The 19,014-nt window shown below is 49.8% G+C and overlaps 9 protein-coding genes across 9 annotated transcripts; 4 read left to right on the top strand and 5 right to left on the bottom strand.

The window, feature by feature from the left end:
- Positions 1 to 1,469: 1,469 nt before the first annotated feature.
- Positions 1,470 to 2,330, top strand: ALTATR162_LOCUS6770 (uncharacterized protein; the record flags this gene model as incomplete). The annotated part of the gene is made up of 1 exon (XM_043314392.1): positions 1,470 to 2,330. The coding sequence occupies one exon, from the start codon at positions 1,470 to 1,472 to the stop codon at positions 2,328 to 2,330; it is 861 nt and encodes a 286-aa protein (XP_043170327.1).
- Positions 2,331 to 2,559: 229 nt separating this feature from the next.
- On the bottom strand, positions 2,560 to 4,023 carry ALTATR162_LOCUS6769 (uncharacterized protein; the record flags this gene model as incomplete). Its single annotated transcript, XM_043314391.1, has 3 exons — positions 2,560 to 3,546; positions 3,593 to 3,893; positions 3,965 to 4,023. The coding sequence occupies 3 exons, from the start codon at positions 4,021 to 4,023 to the stop codon at positions 2,560 to 2,562; spliced, it is 1,347 nt and encodes a 448-aa protein (XP_043170326.1).
- An 841-nt stretch (positions 4,024 to 4,864) lies between these two features.
- On the top strand, positions 4,865 to 7,041 carry ALTATR162_LOCUS6768 (uncharacterized protein; the record flags this gene model as incomplete). The annotated part of the gene is made up of 2 exons (XM_043314390.1): positions 4,865 to 5,461; positions 5,680 to 7,041. The coding sequence occupies 2 exons, from the start codon at positions 4,865 to 4,867 to the stop codon at positions 7,039 to 7,041; spliced, it is 1,959 nt and encodes a 652-aa protein (XP_043170325.1).
- Positions 7,042 to 7,360: 319 nt separating this feature from the next.
- Positions 7,361 to 7,885, bottom strand: ALTATR162_LOCUS6767 (uncharacterized protein; the record flags this gene model as incomplete). The annotated part of the gene is made up of 3 exons (XM_043314389.1): positions 7,361 to 7,423; positions 7,478 to 7,787; positions 7,839 to 7,885. The coding sequence occupies 3 exons, from the start codon at positions 7,883 to 7,885 to the stop codon at positions 7,361 to 7,363; spliced, it is 420 nt and encodes a 139-aa protein (XP_043170324.1).
- Positions 7,886 to 8,362: 477 nt separating this feature from the next.
- On the top strand, positions 8,363 to 8,836 carry ALTATR162_LOCUS6766 (uncharacterized protein; the record flags this gene model as incomplete). The annotated part of the gene is made up of 2 exons (XM_043314388.1): positions 8,363 to 8,598; positions 8,695 to 8,836. 2 exons carry the CDS (start codon positions 8,363 to 8,365, stop codon positions 8,834 to 8,836), a joined length of 378 nt encoding a protein of 125 aa, XP_043170323.1.
- A 2,102-nt stretch (positions 8,837 to 10,938) lies between these two features.
- ALTATR162_LOCUS6765 (uncharacterized protein) lies at positions 10,939 to 12,642 on the bottom strand (the record flags this gene model as incomplete). The annotated part of the gene is made up of 5 exons (XM_043314387.1): positions 10,939 to 11,113; positions 11,164 to 11,330; positions 11,380 to 11,487; positions 11,533 to 12,371; positions 12,429 to 12,642. The coding sequence occupies 5 exons, from the start codon at positions 12,640 to 12,642 to the stop codon at positions 10,939 to 10,941; spliced, it is 1,503 nt and encodes a 500-aa protein (XP_043170322.1).
- Positions 12,643 to 12,822: 180 nt separating this feature from the next.
- Positions 12,823 to 14,567, bottom strand: ALTATR162_LOCUS6764 (uncharacterized protein; the record flags this gene model as incomplete). Its single annotated transcript, XM_043314386.1, has 3 exons — positions 12,823 to 13,528; positions 13,590 to 14,321; positions 14,371 to 14,567. 3 exons carry the CDS (start codon positions 14,565 to 14,567, stop codon positions 12,823 to 12,825), a joined length of 1,635 nt encoding a protein of 544 aa, XP_043170321.1.
- Positions 14,568 to 14,956: 389 nt separating this feature from the next.
- Positions 14,957 to 16,914, bottom strand: ALTATR162_LOCUS6763 (uncharacterized protein; the record flags this gene model as incomplete). The annotated part of the gene is made up of 6 exons (XM_043314385.1): positions 14,957 to 15,469; positions 15,542 to 15,691; positions 15,741 to 15,898; positions 15,953 to 16,373; positions 16,457 to 16,597; positions 16,651 to 16,914. The coding sequence occupies 6 exons, from the start codon at positions 16,912 to 16,914 to the stop codon at positions 14,957 to 14,959; spliced, it is 1,647 nt and encodes a 548-aa protein (XP_043170320.1).
- A 1,169-nt stretch (positions 16,915 to 18,083) lies between these two features.
- On the top strand, positions 18,084 to 18,839 carry ALTATR162_LOCUS6762 (uncharacterized protein; the record flags this gene model as incomplete). Its single annotated transcript, XM_043314384.1, has 1 exon — positions 18,084 to 18,839. One exon carries the CDS (start codon positions 18,084 to 18,086, stop codon positions 18,837 to 18,839), a length of 756 nt encoding a protein of 251 aa, XP_043170319.1.
- Between the last annotated feature and the right edge of the window lie 175 nt (positions 18,840 to 19,014).

The following is a 19,014-nucleotide window of genomic DNA, read 5'->3' as shown; positions in this document are numbered from 1 at the left end:
ATGAGGACCATGTGAGCGCCAAAGCGAATACTTATCCTAGCTATTGTAGTGGGAATCGTGGACGCTGTAGGAAGAAGGCACTATCTGACCTCGAATATGACAAAAGCAAGCAGTATATGGGTCGAGGAGATATCGAGAAAGATGGTATGAGAAGGCGGAAGGAGCTCACGCATTACCGTGATAGCCTGCAGTTCTTCAGGCCCAATGGTATTTATATGCCGTTCTCTCTCAAATTTTCAAACCTTTAAAGGCAAACCTTAACCGTATTCAAGACCCTGGAGACCGCCGTTTAACAACGGAAGGTTTGAGGACCTTCTGGTACCATGCTAAATCGAAACTGCCCTCCTCAAGCTCTTTACTATCAGGCTCCCCAGCCCAGCAGAACGTCCGACACTTGTCAATTACCGTCTTCTCATCTTCCGGAACCGCCTCGCACCAAGTCCACCTGTAAGCAGCAGTCTCGTAAGCCTGTAAGCGTTTCAAATGATCCTCCTCTTCCATCTCCCAAACCACGCCTGACACCTTCCCATGGCCAGGTATAAGCGTTGGGTATATGCTCCACATCTTGACTTGGAAACCAGAAATTGTGGCAGATCTTGTACTCGGGAGTTCCGGGAGGTTTAGAATTGCTTGAATAACTTATGGGTCCATGATTGAGCCATAGAAGAACATGTGGCACGGGCGAAAGACTTGGTCGGTCGATATACAAATCTCCGATAATTGATGCTTGTTTAAAGATTGTATCAAGCGAGCACGCGCTGGTGAAGATAATGACATCGAAGCAGTCGGATTTGGAGTCTCTCCCAGGGGTGACGGTTTCGGAGAAGACATTATAGTGATAGGTCTTTCTAGGTAGTACTATTGTCTTCACAAGGCAACGAGGACAGACCTAGTGGTGGTGTAATTTCTCTTCTGGATGTCGCTATGGCTTAAATGAATGCAAGGCTTTCGTAACTAAGATGGTCATCGGAGTGGCATGCGAGTATGTGATTAGTGCGAGTGCAGTGTATCGGTGTGTCGGGAGTTGACATGACAAGATTACTACTCGGGTATGTTTTGGTGGGTCCGCCGCTGCTCGACCCTTTAGCGTGAGGGCGACACATCAATGGCCATTCTAATCTGCATCACCAACACCGATTTGGTTCCCGCACAGTTTCGGTACCAAGGAACCATGTTTCAAACATATACATCAGCTTGAAGTGACACAGTTGCCATTGTTCACACAATTGTGTCATCTCTGATTTGAGAGCTGCGTAGGTAGTTTTCCGTTCCAAGGTTTGGACATCATTAGATATGTAGGAAGTTTGGTTGGCTTCATCGCTATGGCTCATCAAAAAGGCATGTTTACAGTGATAATGTTCAAGTTTGAGTCAAAGTAGTCTATGTCCTCCTCTCTTCTCCCAAGTACGACACAACGCCAGATCCGACACTTACATACATTGCACATGTAATCCACTATTACGAACAAGATGGACTACTTTGACGACCTAGACCAAGACGCGATGAATGCTTTCAGTGAACTGAACGATGACATCGCGCCATTTGACCAGACCTCCGCACCCAAACTATCTCCCGAGTTGGAAGATCTCCTTCTCTCAACCAAGCAACAACAGGCTTCTGCCCAGGAATCAAAGAGCAAGTCAGGCAACATGGACTACCTCTTCAAGATGAGCGACCCCATCACCCCTAGAATCCTCGCCTCCGCCGCTGTCCGTCCCTCACAACCCCGAATCATTGAGGGAGAAGGCGAAGACGGCATCGCGGAATTCTGCCAAATCAGCGAGCTTGATATTCCGAAGATTAAAGAATGGCTGGTCAAAACCTACCCCACCGTTCGCCCAGTCTTTGCGCCCATCAACAAGGCGCGCAAGGCCCTTTCGCCCATCTCCGCGTACCCAACTCTTGGATACGATACCACACTACCTCATCATCGTCCTAAAAGCAGCGCATGCTTTGAATATCTGCCAATACAAGACCAGTATCCAGTGTGGTACTTCTTCTACGGAACGCTGGCAGATAGTTCCTTTCTGGCCGAGCTGTTTGGCTCATCTAGGGAAGCGCCAATGCTGTTACCGGCTGTGATATATGGCGGGAAGCTTAGGACCTGGGGTAGGAAGTACAATGCGCTCATTGATAATAGCCTGGGATCGCGGGTCGATGGATGGGCGTACGAGGTCGTTTCGCAGGAGCAGGAAGATGCCTTGTGCATGTATGAGACTGCCAAGTATGAGGTGGTGAGGGTAGATATTGGGCTGCATGGTGATAGCGGAGGGCGTGTTGTGAAAGGGTGTACATTTCGTTTTGCGGGAGAGGAGCATGAGCTGGACTGAGGGTTCTTGTTGTACAACAAAATCTTTATGCACTGTGCAATGAAACTGTGGCAGTTATAGTATAGTAACGTATTAAGCATTCATAAATGAGAAGTACCTGCATAAATGAAGTGACAAAGGTATAACCCGCCTGGTGAAAAAGCAGATTCTATAGCTCGAGATATTCCATCCCGAGGATACGCCATGCGCCGCGCTGTAAATGCAAACAGAAAACATGCCAGAAGCTTATTTACAGATCAAAGTTGTCCAGCCAGTGTTTGATAACCACTCTGCCCTCGTTGAAAGAGGGCTTGTTCATGCGTACGACAATGGCCGCATGGGAATGTCGATGGTTGTGAATATAGACTGGGTGTTTAGTGAAGCCCACGTTGTCCAGCCCTTCGATCATCTTGAATTGATCGTCTGTGAGGGCCAACGTCGGGAAGTTGAGCTTCGCACTGTCCTTCTCCTCTTGTATCGAGTCGACATCGGAATTGTCTTTGCGCGTCAACCGTGGTGACGTGGGTTGAGTGAGAGAAGCCATATGTTCGAAGCCTTCGCTCAAATACTCTTGATCCTGAGCATGATTTGCGTTTCCGTACATGCCCTCAGCCTCCCGTCGTACAGCGTTGATCATGAGCGGTATGCGGTAGCGGGCATAGTCGATGCCTGATCTACCTTCCTCGTGTAGTCTTATACGCTGTTGGCTACGAATCGATTGAACTGCTGAGTTGATGAGGAAGGCTGACACACCAAATGGCACAAAGACCGTCAAGACGGCGACAATAGTGGCCCGTCCTAGTATTGTCTTTGTGCCCTGTGCCAGCCGCTGTGTGAAGGCTGGGGGTTCTTCGGGTTCCTTTGACGAGACTGGATGCTTGCCGTCCACAATAACATCCTCATAGTCCGGTATATAGTTTATCTTGATGTCGTCTGGGTCGACGAAGGGGTCGGTCTGGGAGATGCCGGCGGTGTAGTACGTGACTGTTCGGTCGTTTACAACATTCGCATACAGACTTCGGTGCTTGAATTGCGCGAGGCCTTGGATGAAGATGCTCTCAGGGTCTGCGAGTACAGCCAGAAGTGATCGGCCCGTACCCCTAAACTTGTCGACGCCAAACAATTGTCTCCCGCTCATGGAAAGCGTTCGCGCTCCCAAGACGTTCCATATGTGGCTGTGGTAGCCTTTGAGGGGTGTTCGTACGCCAAGATGTGGTGTCGCAAATGTCGTGAAGTTCTGGAAAGGTCAGTACAAGGTGCCGGAGAGTCGTGAAGATACATACAACTGGCTGTATCTTGTCGAAGATGCCTCTGTGGAAAAGCAGGCCGATGGCATAGCGTGCTATTAAGCCCCCCAGAGAGTAGCCAACCACACTGATCTTGGTTATGTCGTGTCCAGCCTTGGCCAACTCCTCCAACTTTCCTTCTACCTCTTCTGCGACACGTTCGCCACCAGTATCGACACCATCGTACGTGAAGCTACCCGCATTGCGCTTGGCTACGAGGATGTGCAGTTTGTCCTCTGGGAATCTTTCACCCAAAGTAGTACTGACATATTTCAGATGCTCAGGGTTTCCCCATAGGCTGGTTGTGGTCAGCGGAAGTGCTTCTTCTTGACGTGCTAGGAGGCGATAAGGCGTTCGACAGAAACGTACCCATGGACGAGGACACAAAGGTGGTCAGCTTTGTCAGAGGTTTCGATAGAGGTAGACATGGCGAGAGATTTGAAGTTTGGCTGGCCCGAGGCTTAGGATGAAAGGCGCAGTATATGTATATCGCCCCGGCGTCCAGAAGTCGTCCGTGAGAGGCGCAGGTCTGACCGAGACGCGCGCAGCCTCAAAAGCAAGTCCCCTGCAACAAGGACACCACTTGTGTCGCGATAGAGTAGCACGATCGTATGGGATTGGTGTATAGATGTGTAGATTTACTTCAGACACGCTTGCGCATAGATTACCGGCGTCTGACTGGTGAAAGACTAATGAAAGAAAGCTATCCTCGACAAGTGCGTACAAGTCGTATCACCGCGTCATGACGGAATTAACGATAAGATCGCCACCGTCGCGCGAGTTCGCCCGCGTCCGTGGACCGTGGCCTGTGGACCCTGCATTTTGCGCTAAAGAATCTACAGGGCTGAGACGCGCATCTCACCTCATCACTCACCTTCACCATCTGGCCCACTCTAGCTTCTTTGGGAAAGCTGGAGCTCGTACTGGAGCTTGCTGGTAACCTTGATCACAGCCCATTCTTGCCATACTGCTCTTGATGAAGCTTCAAGGCGAACATTGACGCGCAGGCCATATCGCCGGCCACCTTTGCATCTACGTCAATCTTATTTTCTGCCACTGAGATGATGATTGCTTAGCCGTCATTCGCTCATACCATTGCAAAACCGTGCAGTCAATTGCGTCGCACGTGCCGAATACAGTATCAGGCCCGATACAATCGTGTTCATCGGCCCATAGCTGCTCAACTGTTCTAACCTGGTAGGTTACGAGCGTATCAAGCTTGTCATTATATCTACTTACAGGGAAGAACACGCCACAACCGAAACAAACATGTGGCCTTCTGTACCAGCTTCCAGGAGCTTTGCCAATATAGCATGTCCTTGTGGTGAGAAATGCGAGTTACCTCATTGCATCTTTAGTCACAACACACCACAGCCATCTACAGCGCGGCGGTCTCCAGTGCCAGTTGCAGCAACACATGATTCAGAGCCGATCGCGAAGAGGCTGAAGCTCGACGACAGCACCAAGGCACCCACTGTGCAGGTCGCTCCAGCACAAGCTCAGACCAATGTCGACGTCGTTGCCAACTCAGACACACTCAAGACCAAGGCACCGACGACGAAAATTGTGCCCAAAGCTACAAATACCGCACCACCTAAAGCACCCGCTCCCCTTCCAGTATCTGCCACGCGACCAGTATCGCCACCGCTGGCTGCCGCTGCACCCAAGGTTGTCGCCAAGCCAGATGTTCCTGTTGCGTTGATGCCACGAAAACTTAACAAGGAACCGGCGACCTTCACCAAGAGGGTTACTTTGCTCAAAGCGCTGCACGCCTACATGAAGCCGCAAAACGACAAGCTTCTCAAAGCAGTCAAACCTGAGGTCAAAGCACTGCACCTATCGCCAAATCAACTCAACAAACTGGCGGTTGATGAAGAGGGTTAAGCTCCCACTACAAACTGTTGAGACATGTAGCTGACTTTGTAATAGTACGTTTTCTCTTTGCAACCTGAGCAGGCAGGAGAGTGTTGAACATTGTCTCAGAACTGCCTATATATGCAGCAGAGTGTTCGACGATGTTGCTGAATTCTCCTGCCTAAGCTAATGTATGCAACAAAGTGCTCTTCGTGCTAACAGCTTAGTAGGAAAGAATCGCTACATCAAATGGCTCAGTGTATGAGAACATACTTAAACAACGGCTGGTCAAGCTGAAGACCATGCCAGCGGAAGAATGGGTTAAGGAACGACGCGAAGCTATAGCCAAGGAGAGTGGAGAGCTACCAAAGAAAGCACCACCCAAGAAGGTCGATACCGGCCTTACACCGAAAGAAGAAGTCACGTTCCTCCCTAGACTTGTGTGCCCTCAGGATGGATTGGATAAGCATGGCTATGTCACTAAGTTACCTACTGACGCCGACCTCAACGAGACGAGGTTGGCGCTTGAAGCAGCTGGCGGCTGGGAACAATGTGACCGCTGCAATACTCGTTTCCAAGTCTTTCCAGAGCGGCGGGAAGAAGATGGAGTACTTACCACAGGAGGACAGTGCAAACATCATTGGGGCAGGCGAATCTTTGCTAGGAAATCAAGAGGCGTCGCAGCAGAACCTACAAAGTTCAGTTGTTGCAATGGAGAGGTAGGATCGGAGGGCTGCACTACACACAAAACGCATGTGTACAACGTCAAGGATCCAAACCGTCTGTCGCTCATAATGCCATTTATCGAAACACCGGAGAACGACAAAGTCCCGAAGGATACCGCTGTGTGCTTCGACTGCGAAATGGGCTATACCACTAACGGCCTTGAGATGCTTCGTCTCACAGTCATAACGTGGCCACAACACAAGCCTCTTGTTGACGTGCTGGTGCGGCCCCTTGGACACGTGCTGGACTTCAACACCCGTTTCTCTGGCATAACCGCAGATCAGTTCCTAAACGCGAAACCGTACGATCCGGCAAACCCAAAGCCTGTTCGCAAAGATCTTCGCATTGTTGACTCACCCCATGCAGCAAGAGACCTATTTCTTTCTCACGTCTCTCCCACCACCCCGGTTCTTGGCCATGCTCTCGAAAACGACCTCAACACTATCCGTCTCATCCACCCAACCATCATCGACACGGTGCTCCTCTACCCGAACCCCAGTGGCCTACCCTTTCGTTTTGGTCTACGCAAGCTAGCTTCAGATTATCTTGGTGAGCAAATCCAGCAAGGAGGTGCCGCTGGCCACGACAGCTACGAAGATGCGCGAACTACAGGCGAGCTGGTTAGATGCAAGATCAAGGAGAGGTGGAGGCTTCTGAAGATTGATGGATGGCAGATTAGAGAGGACGGTGTGTATCCGCCTATGCCTACGGAGAAACCGCCAGAGCAGGTTCCGACCGCGCCGTCGATGGTTCCAGAAGCGAAGATGGCGGTTCTTGAAGGAAATCCAGCACCCAAGAGGAAGTTTGAGAACGATGGCGATGAGGAGGAGGGTGATGACGAAGAATTTCCAGCGAAGAAGCAATAGTAGAGGCTGTCCAAGCTGGAAAATGTAATGTATGGACCAGAAGCAAGGGTTCATGGTATGGCAATATAGTATGGACACGCTCATTGCAGCATAGCGTTAGGCGTTTGGCTGTCTTGAAATGAGATTTATGTTCGGCCTGTATCATGGCACCTCGAGGCGCATTCTGACTTGGTATACATGGTGGCTTCCTCAGCATATACCTTCCCCAGAGACTATCCTCCGAACACCGCAGAACCGGCTTTCACCCATCTGCGGCTTGCTTACATCCTGATGCGCCTTACGGTCTCCCGCAGACAGTAGGCTTGTTTGTCTTGTCATCCTAATAGACCCTTCTACGCTTGACTTCCTTCTCTTTCCCGTTCGTCTGCAAGCTCGGCGTCCTCTATCGTAGACTTAATCATTGATTGTTGTTTCGCGGGTCCCTTCTTCAACCTACTTTCGCCGCATCCAACCCCTGCACCCCTTCTAGTCCTTCCTTGGTGGGCTCGTATACAATATCCGTATCCAATTCTTTCATGGCTCCTATTACCACGCCTATGCTCTCGATGAATCCGTTTACCGCGACACGTAGCATGCGGTTCGTGGTTGCTGCATAGTCTACTTGGAGGACGCTCTGTTCTGAAGATTCTGACGGCGTGGTGAGGGAGAAGGCACGGCGGACGAGGGGTGAGAGTTCGGCGTCGACGGAGAGAGCGCGCTGGGCGGTGGTGGCTAGGTGGGCGGAGGGGAAGGGTATATTGAGGGTGCTGGGTATGTGTTAGTAAGGCTGATGAGAATCGGAGTCGGGGTATAAGTACAGTGTACAGGGAAAGTCTTCTGGCTTCCAGTCCTTTTGGTCCGCCATGTTGTCGATGCGCGCTCGTAGTGCTGAATTCTTCTGCAAGGTGTATAATGCTGGAGATAGGTATAAAGTTGTGAAACTCCCTATGTATGTGAATAGATGACCGACCCTTGCTCAATATGGACGATGTTGTATCTTGCGCTCGAATACTAGCCTGATCTTCGCGATGAGGCTCAAATCGCAGAATGTGGGGGAGGGGTAGCATGACATCTCCATGCGGTAAGGCGCCACAAGGGAAGCTATGACCCGCGACCCAGGCCAGGTACAATTCGAGAGCGTCATACATCATCATTTGTTAGCTGAAATATACAAACGCGTCATGCGTCATTCGCTGTTGCATACCTCGGTCTCTGCCGAAGTTTTACTTCCTTGCACTCATCCACCTTAACATCAAACGTTCAATTGATACATACACGATTTCAACTCCAGCTGTCTTCACCTACCTAATCCATAGCCCGAAGCTCCACCAATTGAACGACCATGTTCCGCAACACTATGATCCGGTCGACACGAACCCTTCGCTTCAGCGCCCCATCCGCACGTCCTTTCTCCCTCTCTGCCTCAACAAGGGTCAAGCAATACCCAAACGACCTGAGCACCAACTCAAAGACCAAGACGGACAAATACGACAGCGACAGCCCCCACGCGGTACAAGATAAGGTCCAACAAGGCGATACACACAACATTCATGAGAGCAATGCAAAGGACGCCTTAGAGTAAGTCATTTCCAGCGTTATACACACTGCCTGTGCAGGGGGTGTGAAGGAAACAAGGGTGGCTTCTCGCAGCATACAGCTAATACTTTCCGGCAGTTCACAGAAGGAGGGCACCGGTGGCCATGCGACTGAAGGCAAGGACTCGGCTGGCGGAAAGGAGACGGCGAAGAAGGAGTTCCCCGAGGCACCAGACCCAGCCATTGGCATGCAGGACGAGAGAGGTGGACGGGGTGCTTAAGCGCATGTAGGTGCATACAAAGAAGCAATATTGGAGGATCGGAGTAGCGACGAAGGCATGCTACATTACCTAGGATCTACGGGCCTATCCGGTCGGTGATATAACATTATGCAAAGGAACTATCGTCAAGTCCCGCGATCTCACCACGAAGCCTTATTTGTGTGACGAATTGGCTAACAGCAGGGCGCACCATCGCCATTCTAGATTGGATGTTTACTCGTATGCGCAACTTCCATCGTCGTGTTGGCTCTATATTTGCCTCGCCGCACACACATTGGACAGCATGCAAGGGACGATAAAGAAACACCACACCACACGGCCGCATATTGAACATGAAAGAACCCACTATTAACCAGTACAGGAAACCCAGACGTAACCCTCCCTCTTACTCTACGTTTATAAGTACTGGAAACACCGTCCCTATGTCTATACTTCGTCCAGCACAGCCAACCAACACCACAAACGAGCCACGCCCTCCTACCAACTATCCGTAAAAGCAAAACAATCAACACCATGAAATTCACAGCAATCCTCCTTACCACCCTCATCGCTCTAACTAGTGCTACCCCCGCCACTCCCCTCGAGCGCAGACAAGGTATCATCACCGACAACCCCACTAGGGTCTGCAACACGTGTCGAGTAATGATTCTTTCATGCACAATGATAAATGTATCTTTCCCCTTTCTTCTTCTTCCTTTTTGAATCAACGCCTTCCTTTCCCCCCCTTCCTCCACTCAAAAGACCATATCCAAGCCCCATAATCAATCGTACAATGGACTAATCCGAAACAACAAATAGTCCTGCGCCAAGGGAATCAAGGGGAGAGCCTGCAACAATAAGTGTGCCTGCCGGACCGCTAGGAGTAACATCTTGTGCGAGACCGCTTGTGGATATAATTGCCCTGGAGACAGCCCATAGACGATGAGCTAGTCACAATCACCGCGTCACCAATGCCATCAACGATGTCAAAGTCTCCCTTACGGATGATAGAAATCACCAGGGCGATGTGAGTGATGGCGCTGTGTGCGGGTAGTACGGGTAGGCTTGATAAGGATAGGAAGGTGTGATGGGTTGGTTTGAGTGTTTGCTGTGGTACGGGGAGGTAACACGCGTACATTGGTTTAGTTTTCAACGGGATGGGCTAGGTATGTGACAAGCACAGTTCTTCACAATGTTTGGTTGATACAGTTTGTTAGTAGCGGACGCTACGCATTCTTGGAGAGACGGGGGGATGATGTGATAGTGATGATAAAATATTGGACTCAGGTTGACGGGTCGTTTATTTGTCTCCTCCATATCCTTGCCTATAAGTCATACCACGTTCTGGAAAACAACCGTCTCCCTTCATCTTTACTGTTTGACCTTGGTCACCAAGTACTATCGTCTCCATCATGACTCGCGGGTCTTTATGCGCAGCCTTGCCGACTCTTCTCCTCGTCATATTCGCATTCCTCGCCACGCACACACTCGCAGCAACACCTCCCCTCGACCAACCTATTCCCAACCCTCCACTTTTCTCTCTCTTATACCACAAACCACCCGTCTTGTCTATTGCCAGACGCGATTCGCACGACCAGCGCGACAATCGGAGGATAGAGGCGAATAAGTGCGTCCGATGCAAGTATACTAGGGTGAGTCTGTTGGTATTTAGCTTAGCACTTGGAGAAGTGCAAATCAAGCCAGCTATTGAGATACGGAACGGAGCAAAGAGGTAAAGAGGCTGATATGAATGTAGCGATGCCGCAACGACGTTACTGGATGCAATTAGATATGCAGGCGCGATGTTATTAAACAGGATGCATGGTGTAAAGATGATTGCGCGCTCGAATGTGGCGGAGACTGGGCTGGCTGATAGTGAGGGATGATGGACTGGGTCTGAGATTAAAAATTTGACTGAATCAGCTGTCACTTTCCACAACGATCAAAGGGTTGCAGAGATGGTTATCATGACAAGTCATATTTAGTGTTCCATCACGAGATACCTTAAACCTATCCATTCCAACACAGCACAATCTCGTAGTACCCACTTCGTGTGTAGAGATCCGGCACATGCCCCAGAACAGTGCAAATGCCAGCCACTACAAACCGAGATCATGCGTTCTTCACTCTCGCAGTACCTTGGTAACTCTGAAGTTGACACCGAAGTTGTAGTCCTTATCGAAAGCCAGACCAAAGTCTCGGTCTGGAGTGATGTTCTCGATAGAGGAGTCTACGAGCTTCAGGTCGAAGTTCTGAACCATTGCTGCGACTGTGAGGTACAATTCGGCGTATGCAAGGCTAGATCATGTTAGTATTGTTCCATTGTACACAGGACGTGAATGACCTACTTGATACCAAGACACGCTCTACTACCCTTCGTGAAGGTGACGAGATACTTCTCGAGATGTTCTCCGCGGGTTTTGGCTTCGATCCATCGCTCGGGTCTGAAGACGTGAGGATCAGGGAATACTTCGGGGTGGCTGTTCAGTAGATATGGCATTGCACCGATGGTAGTCTGGGGTACTGTTAGATAGCTCAAGCACTCAAGCAGCTTCTGTACTTACACCCGAAGGTATGAGCCTATCCTTGTAAGCAAGCGGCTCGACGAGTAAGCGTGGAAAGCGACTTGTAAAGGAACATTCATATCGGAGTGACTCATTGATGACCGCAGTCTAGTTCATGTTAGGGTATATGGACAGATGCAGCAAATGGCTTACCAGATATGGCAGAGCTTCAAGCTGAGTGCAGGTCGAGGTGGGATAGGATCGTAGCTCTGCACGCAGTTTCGCCAGTATATTAGGATACATGATCAAGTAGCACATGGTACATGTCAAGAATCGGGCCGTGGTATCTACACCGGCGAACAAGATGAGCGTACCTTCATCTTTCAATCGTTGGAGCGTCTTCTCGGGCACAGGAACCTTGGGGCCGATTAGTGCGTCGAACAGTGTCCTAGGTTTGGTTGAATATCTTCCTTCTTGGCTTTTCTTGAGGGCTTCTTTGGAGTATTTCGTGATCCGGTTCTCGAAATCCAGATAGCTAACGATGGAAGGGCTTATACGGGCGATTAGCCAGGTTGGAAGACGTATCATGAGCGCGTCAATAGCGGGAAAGAATCGGCGCACATGCGCAGTCAATACTACGCCTTTGACGTCTCGCTCGAGTTCGCAAGGGAACCCAGGCTTGTCGAGATCTCCAAAACTCTCACCGTACGCATAGTGTGAGATGACGTCCACCGCTAGGCTGCCAAACATGAGAGGTCCAATGAGCGTCTCTCCAGTACGATAGGCTTCCTTCATATGCATGACTAACTTATCGACTTTGGACTGAATGGCCGATTCCAGGTCCAAGATAGATCTCTTTGAGAACAGGTTGGTAATATAACCTCGACGTTGCCGGTGTAGATCATGGTCGTTTGTCGAGATTACTGATGTGGGCGCCGTAGTTGTGAGACCTGGGTTTTTGTTGCGCTTCTGTCCGCCACCTGAGTAGACCTTGTCGTAGAAGAGGGGGTCGTTGAATGAGAGCTCATCGGGATTGACTCGTACAAGTGGGCCTGCCTGTCATGAGCACATGCTTGTACAGCGGATTCCGCGTAATCGCGCATACTCACCATACTTCTTGTGCATCTGGATGACCTTCTTGTAATATCGCCCGCCTTGTAGGATGTCGTAATAGAATTCAGGAAGGTACGATCCAGCTGCCCAGCGCGGACCAGGGAAGCCAGCCAAAGGATGGAAGAAGAGGTTGTAAATCGTCTTGCTGAGCCAGTAAGTCGAGATGACGGCGGCAAAGCCCACAGTTATAGTGAGCTTATCCACCTCCATTTCCGATATGGTTTATTAGTCGTCGTTGTTGCAGTAACGGATCAAAGGTGGCTATGTGTATGCAAAAGATTCTGAATGACTGGAGTGATGAACGTGAAGTAAGTTTAGTTAATCGCTTGCATTGTCTACACGGAAAACCTTGCTGGCAAGTCGTGTCACTTGCTACAAAGGTGGGGTGATTCATTGTCCCTTCCCAACTCTGCGTTTGCGTATGCGCACGGCTATTCTCTCCCGCGGTCGTAGCTGCCCAAAAGCCGACTCTTGCAACGCAGGCATCGCGGCATCGGTCGCCTCTGGATCGCATAATTGTATTTCAAACTCGCTCATTAGGACAGCTAGTGTTGCTGCTTGCATAGTCTTGGTATAGTCGCTAGCAAGTCCAAAACTCTGCCGGTCGTAAAAGACTGGAGCCAGCAGCTCGAGATTCTGCGCATCAAACCTCCCACTCTCGACGCCATTTCCACTCTTCCGTTGGCCTCGCGCTTTGGGACCATTGTCGTCAGGGATCAAGAAGCGTTCAGGCCAGAACTCACCCAATGGTCTCTCAACAGTACGTGGCCGCGCGTTCGCCCACGCTTTGGTGTCCAACGCGATATCATGCGAGAAAGAAATTGTGTTGCATGCTTTGGGTAGTTTCCACTGGCTGCTGACGGAAACTTCGGCAAACTCGTTGGCACATGTCATGTACTGTGCGACGCGGAGGCGGCTGACTTCCGCTTGTAGAGATTGAACGAGGGGTGAGGCTGCAACACCATTGACATCATACGCGGTCGCTTCTGATGATCGCCGCTCAGAGACGATGGCAGTGATGCGTTCCACCAAATATGGTTTGCGTAAGATTTCTATTATTGTCCACACGGCGGAAGGGACCATGTCCACGTTTGAGCTGTAAGCATGTCAGAACTTTTTGATACTATGCGGATAACGCTTTTCCAGATGATGCGTACCAGTGCATAATGTCCAACATCTCCGCTGCCCTAGCTTCGAGAGGTAACGGGGCTTTCGCAAGTAAGTCATCCCGTTCTTGAATGAATTTCAAACCCTTGTGTTCATCCCAATCTGCGTCGTCACCACCAATCTTTGCAAATTCGGTACCGCTGTGATTAGCTTTCAACCACTTCTCAACGCCTTTGTATAGCCGATCGCGCGGCTCCTTATATGCCGTGGAATTCGTAAACCATGGCATTCCCGGTACGAAGCCCTCAATAGTATCTTCAAACTTCCAGTAATCCTTGATGAGCGCAGGATACTGCTTAAAGATTGCCGAACCGAAGAGGGTCTCCATCGAACACCTTGTGAGAACTTGCTGGAAAAACGACCAAACATCTTCTATCTGGGTCCAGCTGCCGACCTGAAACATCTTGTCATTCAAATTGCGCGAAAGGGTTGCAGCATAGAGGTCGATCACAGTTGTCAACGAGTCGCCTTCTAGGTGCTTTCGTGTTGATGCTATGCGCGCACGCTGGATGGCACCTTTGTCAATGGCCGCGTTGGCATACAGGTTTGCAACAGCTTGAGGGGAACCCAAGATGATCTCGTGCATGTTCTTTCCGGTGGTGACTGGATTCCGTTGCTCATATGCCTGGATAGCTTTCTTCATCTGTTCAGGGTCTCGAAGAACAATGAATGGCTGCAAACCCGCCTTGACGGCGAACGGTGCGAAGCTGCCATAGTCCTTGCTGACAGCTGTTAGCACTCACAAAGTAGTGGTTATATCGAGGAGCGTACAGTAACCTCCCGAAGTACTTCTGCGGTCCGTCGTAGGCTAAACTGAAAGCATGGAAAGCTCCCGGGACTAGATATGGGATCGTTGGCGGTCTTTTCCCCAACGTGGTGCTCTTGGCGTTTTGGTAGAACAGCGTTGTGGAGACATAATAAGTCAGTGCAGGTGCGACGATCAGCAGGACAATTATTAGGAGAAACATTGCTGGTGTGATGGGAGATGGGACGGGTTAAGCCTGTGACAAGCTCCTATTAGGTAGAGTAGATCCCTGCGCATGCTAGGGGCGGAATTTCCGGGTCCGCTTCACGCCACCCACCTAGGTGTGGAACCAACATTCAGCGATGCTAAACAGACCCATAACTCTCCCTACTTTATAGTACTGTTCGCATCGTTCGTGCATACTTGCGAGTTATTTCCGGTGTTAACGAACGTGCCATATGTCTTAAAGACCAGGCGCTCCACTTATGCGCACCTTCGTCTTTGCCTTCTCCCAGTTTTGCCTGCAGTGACGAGAAGGCAAGTGCTTATTATGCTCTCATTTGATACTGACTGACTAGTTATGGAACATCAAAACTCATCTCCGACCATGGTTCAAGGTGTTACGGAATTTCCCAGTAATCTTCCTATTTCCTCAGCAATCGCCAATGTCTTCTCCTCGCTGAGTCGTTTTCCGATGACTTGGATAGCAACCGGAGCACCGTGATATGCTTGGGGGTCGTATTCTGCTTGGACGGCTGCGTCCATATCGTTCAAGGGCGTGTAGTCTGCACGCTTACCATCAATTTTGCTGTCAGCAAAGGTGACCGGGACGACGACGCTTGTGAAGTCAAGTAGATTGATGGCAGACGCATATCCATAATACTTGAACTGGTTGTGTCGGATAGCAGCCGTTGGACTGATAGGAGCAATTATGCAGTCAAGCTCACAACCAAGCTCGGCCTCGACCTCTCGCCATCTGGATAGATACTGCATCTGGTAATCCCATTTTTGCAGATGGATATCCCATACGTCATTCAAGTCAGCCTTTGGCATATCTGGGCTGAGGAGATTTTTGATGTTTGGGATCGCTGGTTCTCCAGAGGCGTTAATGCTCTTCATCACATCCTTTATAACTGTCAGCTGGTTTGGGATTCCTACACAGAGCTACGTAGGATCAAAAGATGGGAAATTCCTTACCGTGGAGCCGTCCGCGGCATATATCTTGTTAGCAAGATCAACAGCAAATTCATGCTTGTATGGAGTCCAGGGTAGAACCTTGTGCTGGTTTCGTTCCAAGACGTCCATCACGCGTTCAATTCCACGTAGAATTGGAGGGTGTGGGAGAACCTGCGCTTTTAGCGAAACTAATCTGACTGCGCTTCGAGCAGAGACTCACGTTGCCGTCGCATGTATAGTATCCGATGGTAAGACCAGTCGAGTTCAGCTTTGTTTTGAGAGCGTCTTCTAAATTGTATCTCCAAGGCAACGGGATAACTTTAGAATCGTAATTCCAGGGCTCTTCGTGGAGTACTGACTTGAGGAAGAGCCTCAAGTCTTAACGATCAGCCTCTTAGTGGAAGAACAGAGACGTGCGGTTCGTTCACTTACCAGATGCAGAGTGAGCGATAGGTCCAACGACACTGTGGATAGTCTCCTGTCCTTCCATGCTGTTTGCCATATCGGCGTAGGGCATCCGACCATGACTGGGACGAATGCCGTATAAAAAGTTGAAGGCGGATGGAATTCTGATAGAGCCGCCAATATCGGTTCCAACACCGATGATTCCTCCACGAAGGCCTATCATAGCCCCCTCTCCACCCGAACTTCCACCACATGACCAGTTCTTATTGCGCGGATTCGTGGTCCTTCCGATGATGTTGTTGACAGTTTCGCAGACCATCAAAGTCTGAGGAACACTTGTTTTAACGTAAAAGACAGCACCGGCCTTGCGAAGAAGTTCTGTAAGAACAGAGTCTTTGTCGTCATACTTTCCCAGCCATGAAACGTAGCCCATGGATGTTTCTTTGCCCTAATACAGCCTTGTCAGGGCTGTAGCTCGTGGTGTGCTTGCGAAGAGTTGAATAAGTCGAAAATAGGAGAATTATAGCATACCTTGACTCGTAGTTGGTCTTTCAAAGAGATGGGAAGACCATGTAGAGGTCCAACGGTCGTTTTGTGCTCGGCGTAATAGTCGTCTAGACCTCGAGCTTGCGAGAGTGCCTCCTCGGGGAAGAACTCGTGTACACAGTTCGTCTGCAGTCACTTGTTAATCGGTAGATCAGCGACTAGCACATCATCAATCTCACCAATTGCTGTGCTAGAGCAGCTCTTTTGCAGAAGGCAAGTGTAACATCGACCGACTTCAGCTTCCCCTCGGCCATTTGTGCAACGAGTTCAGTCGCCGAGGATTCGGTCAGCTCAATCTCTCGCGCAGAAAGTAGTCCCGATGCCTTTGGAAATCCGAATACATTGCCATCGCTTGGAAGGTCTCGAATTAACCATTCTGAAGGTATCGTGCTGGCAATGCGAGCTCGTTTGTCTGCGGCAAGTTGCTCCCAATTAGAAGACATTGTTGTCGTGCGCAAGCTGGCTGAGGCAATCAACGACAAAAGTCTAATCCAGGGTATGTGTAGGTTAGTGAGTAGTAGCGAGTTGAAGGATCAGGTCCTGTCTTTGGTGCTTGCGCCGGGTCAAAGGATGATGACGATGGTATACCGTATGTGGGTGGGGGTTGATCACTTGTACCGACCGCAATCGGAATCTACCCCACTAGATATGCGAGCCCCTCCCCGAACACATCGCTCGGTATAACGCTCATTGACACAATACACGATGGAAACAGCTTTCCCTGAACAAGCGGACTAATAAAGCCATCAGTTTTACAATATTACACTTTAAACTTAGGTGGCATGTTCTAGCCCAGCTCAGGGCCCGACGATCCGAGGGTGGCAGTTTGTCCTACTCAGGATTGCATCGCATCATCCTATATCTCAGCAATAACCATGTTTAACGCCGTTCATAAAATTGCTATCATTTTATCTCTATCACTGACATCAATCTCATATGCTTACTTCGCCAGACCAAGAAGACAACTGCAAAGATACACAGTACAATTACTTGCAACATTTTGCAGAGCGGATCTACGTCCTTGGCATTCATCACACAACATGTGCGCTCTGCTCAAAAATTTGGCTAATCGGAACGTGCCATCAATTCTCAGAGTAGAAATCGTTCCCGATATGCATGAATTTACCGTCCAGTAGCTCCACTAGTTGAGCCGGCCTAGCTGTGCGATTGGTCATGCGAAAGTTCCAGGCACTTGACGCAGAGCGAGTCGCATTTCCAGATCGGAGCTCGTCAGAACTAGACCCTTGTTCGAGCTTCAAGCGTACTTCGTACAACACAGCCTCCGCTAGTAAATATTTCAGTATTCCCGAGCAAGTAGTGTGGAACCAGATCGGCCAGGGGCGGATAGACACGCTCGAGGCGTCTTCATTTGCTGGTCCCGAGGTCTCCACGCTCTAGCTCTCATGACCCCTTATCATCACGAAATCTTTGATTGGGTACTTTGGATACACGCTGTACACGCCATGACTGATATTCCTCCGTCGCGCCCTACAACATAGCAATCATGTCAACATGTAGAGAGAGCACTTGATGTATCAATGCTTTTATGTTGGCCTTAAACATCCAGTAAACACCTTCTGATCTGATTCCAGCAACCTCCATCCTGCCCACGATGTACCTTCGCGCCGTCCATGCTGAGAAAGACATTGCTAGACTGCAGCAATTCATCCGCGCCAACCCACTGGGCATCTTCACAACAGCCATTGATTCCAAGTCTTTTCCTTTCCTCCAATCGAGTCATATTCCATTCGTCTTGGATACCGAGAACGCAACCGACGAGGTCCATCTTGGTGTTCTCCGTGGCCATCTCGCTCGAGCCAATCCTCAAGCTAAGGCTTTGATCGAACACCTCCAGTCCGAAACCAAGGATGAGAGTACCGACACAGTTCAGACTATCTCACGCGATGTTATGATTCTCTTCAATGGTCCTGCGCACCACTATGTCACACCTAAGTTCTACAAAGAGACCAAACCAGTGAGTGGGAAGGTGGTTCCTACATGGAACTACTCGGCAGTGCAGGTATACGGCCGCGCCTCCGTGTTTTACGATACCAAGGCCGCTATGACGAGCAAATTCCTCGATAAACAGATTAGAGACCTATCCTTCCAGTCTGAAAGAGACATTATGGGTTACGAGAAGCCGTGGCAGGTGGAGGACGCGCCTACTTCGTACGTCGAGATATTAAAGAAAGCGATCATCGGAATTCAGATTGAGATAACAGATCTTGGTGGGAAGTACAAAATGAGCCAAGAGATGTCTGCCGGTGATCAGCAAGGTGTTATAGATGGTTTCAAGGCTATGGGATCAGACGTCGGAGCTGAGATGGCAAAGACTGTGGAAGAGAAGGGTAAAGCCAGCAACTCTTAACTATGATATTGCCCGAAAAGCCTCAAAATCTCTACCTAGGTACTTCGCGGCTTTTGTGGCGACTGCAGAGTACAAAGTTGTTGGTTTTCTTTCCAGGTTCTCGCACTGGTAATGTTCCTAGGCGTTGTCACCTACATAGGCATGGTTTGATTGGCTGCCGCAGTGTAGCGATTCC

The sequence above is a fragment of the Alternaria atra genome, assembly GCF_907166805.1.
Source record: "Alternaria atra isolate CS162 genome assembly, contig: 25, whole genome shotgun sequence".
NCBI lineage: Eukaryota > Fungi > Ascomycota > Dothideomycetes > Pleosporales > Pleosporaceae > Alternaria > Alternaria atra.
Note: the sequence above shows the minus strand (reverse complement) of the source record. Positions and strands in the feature narration are given on the sequence as shown.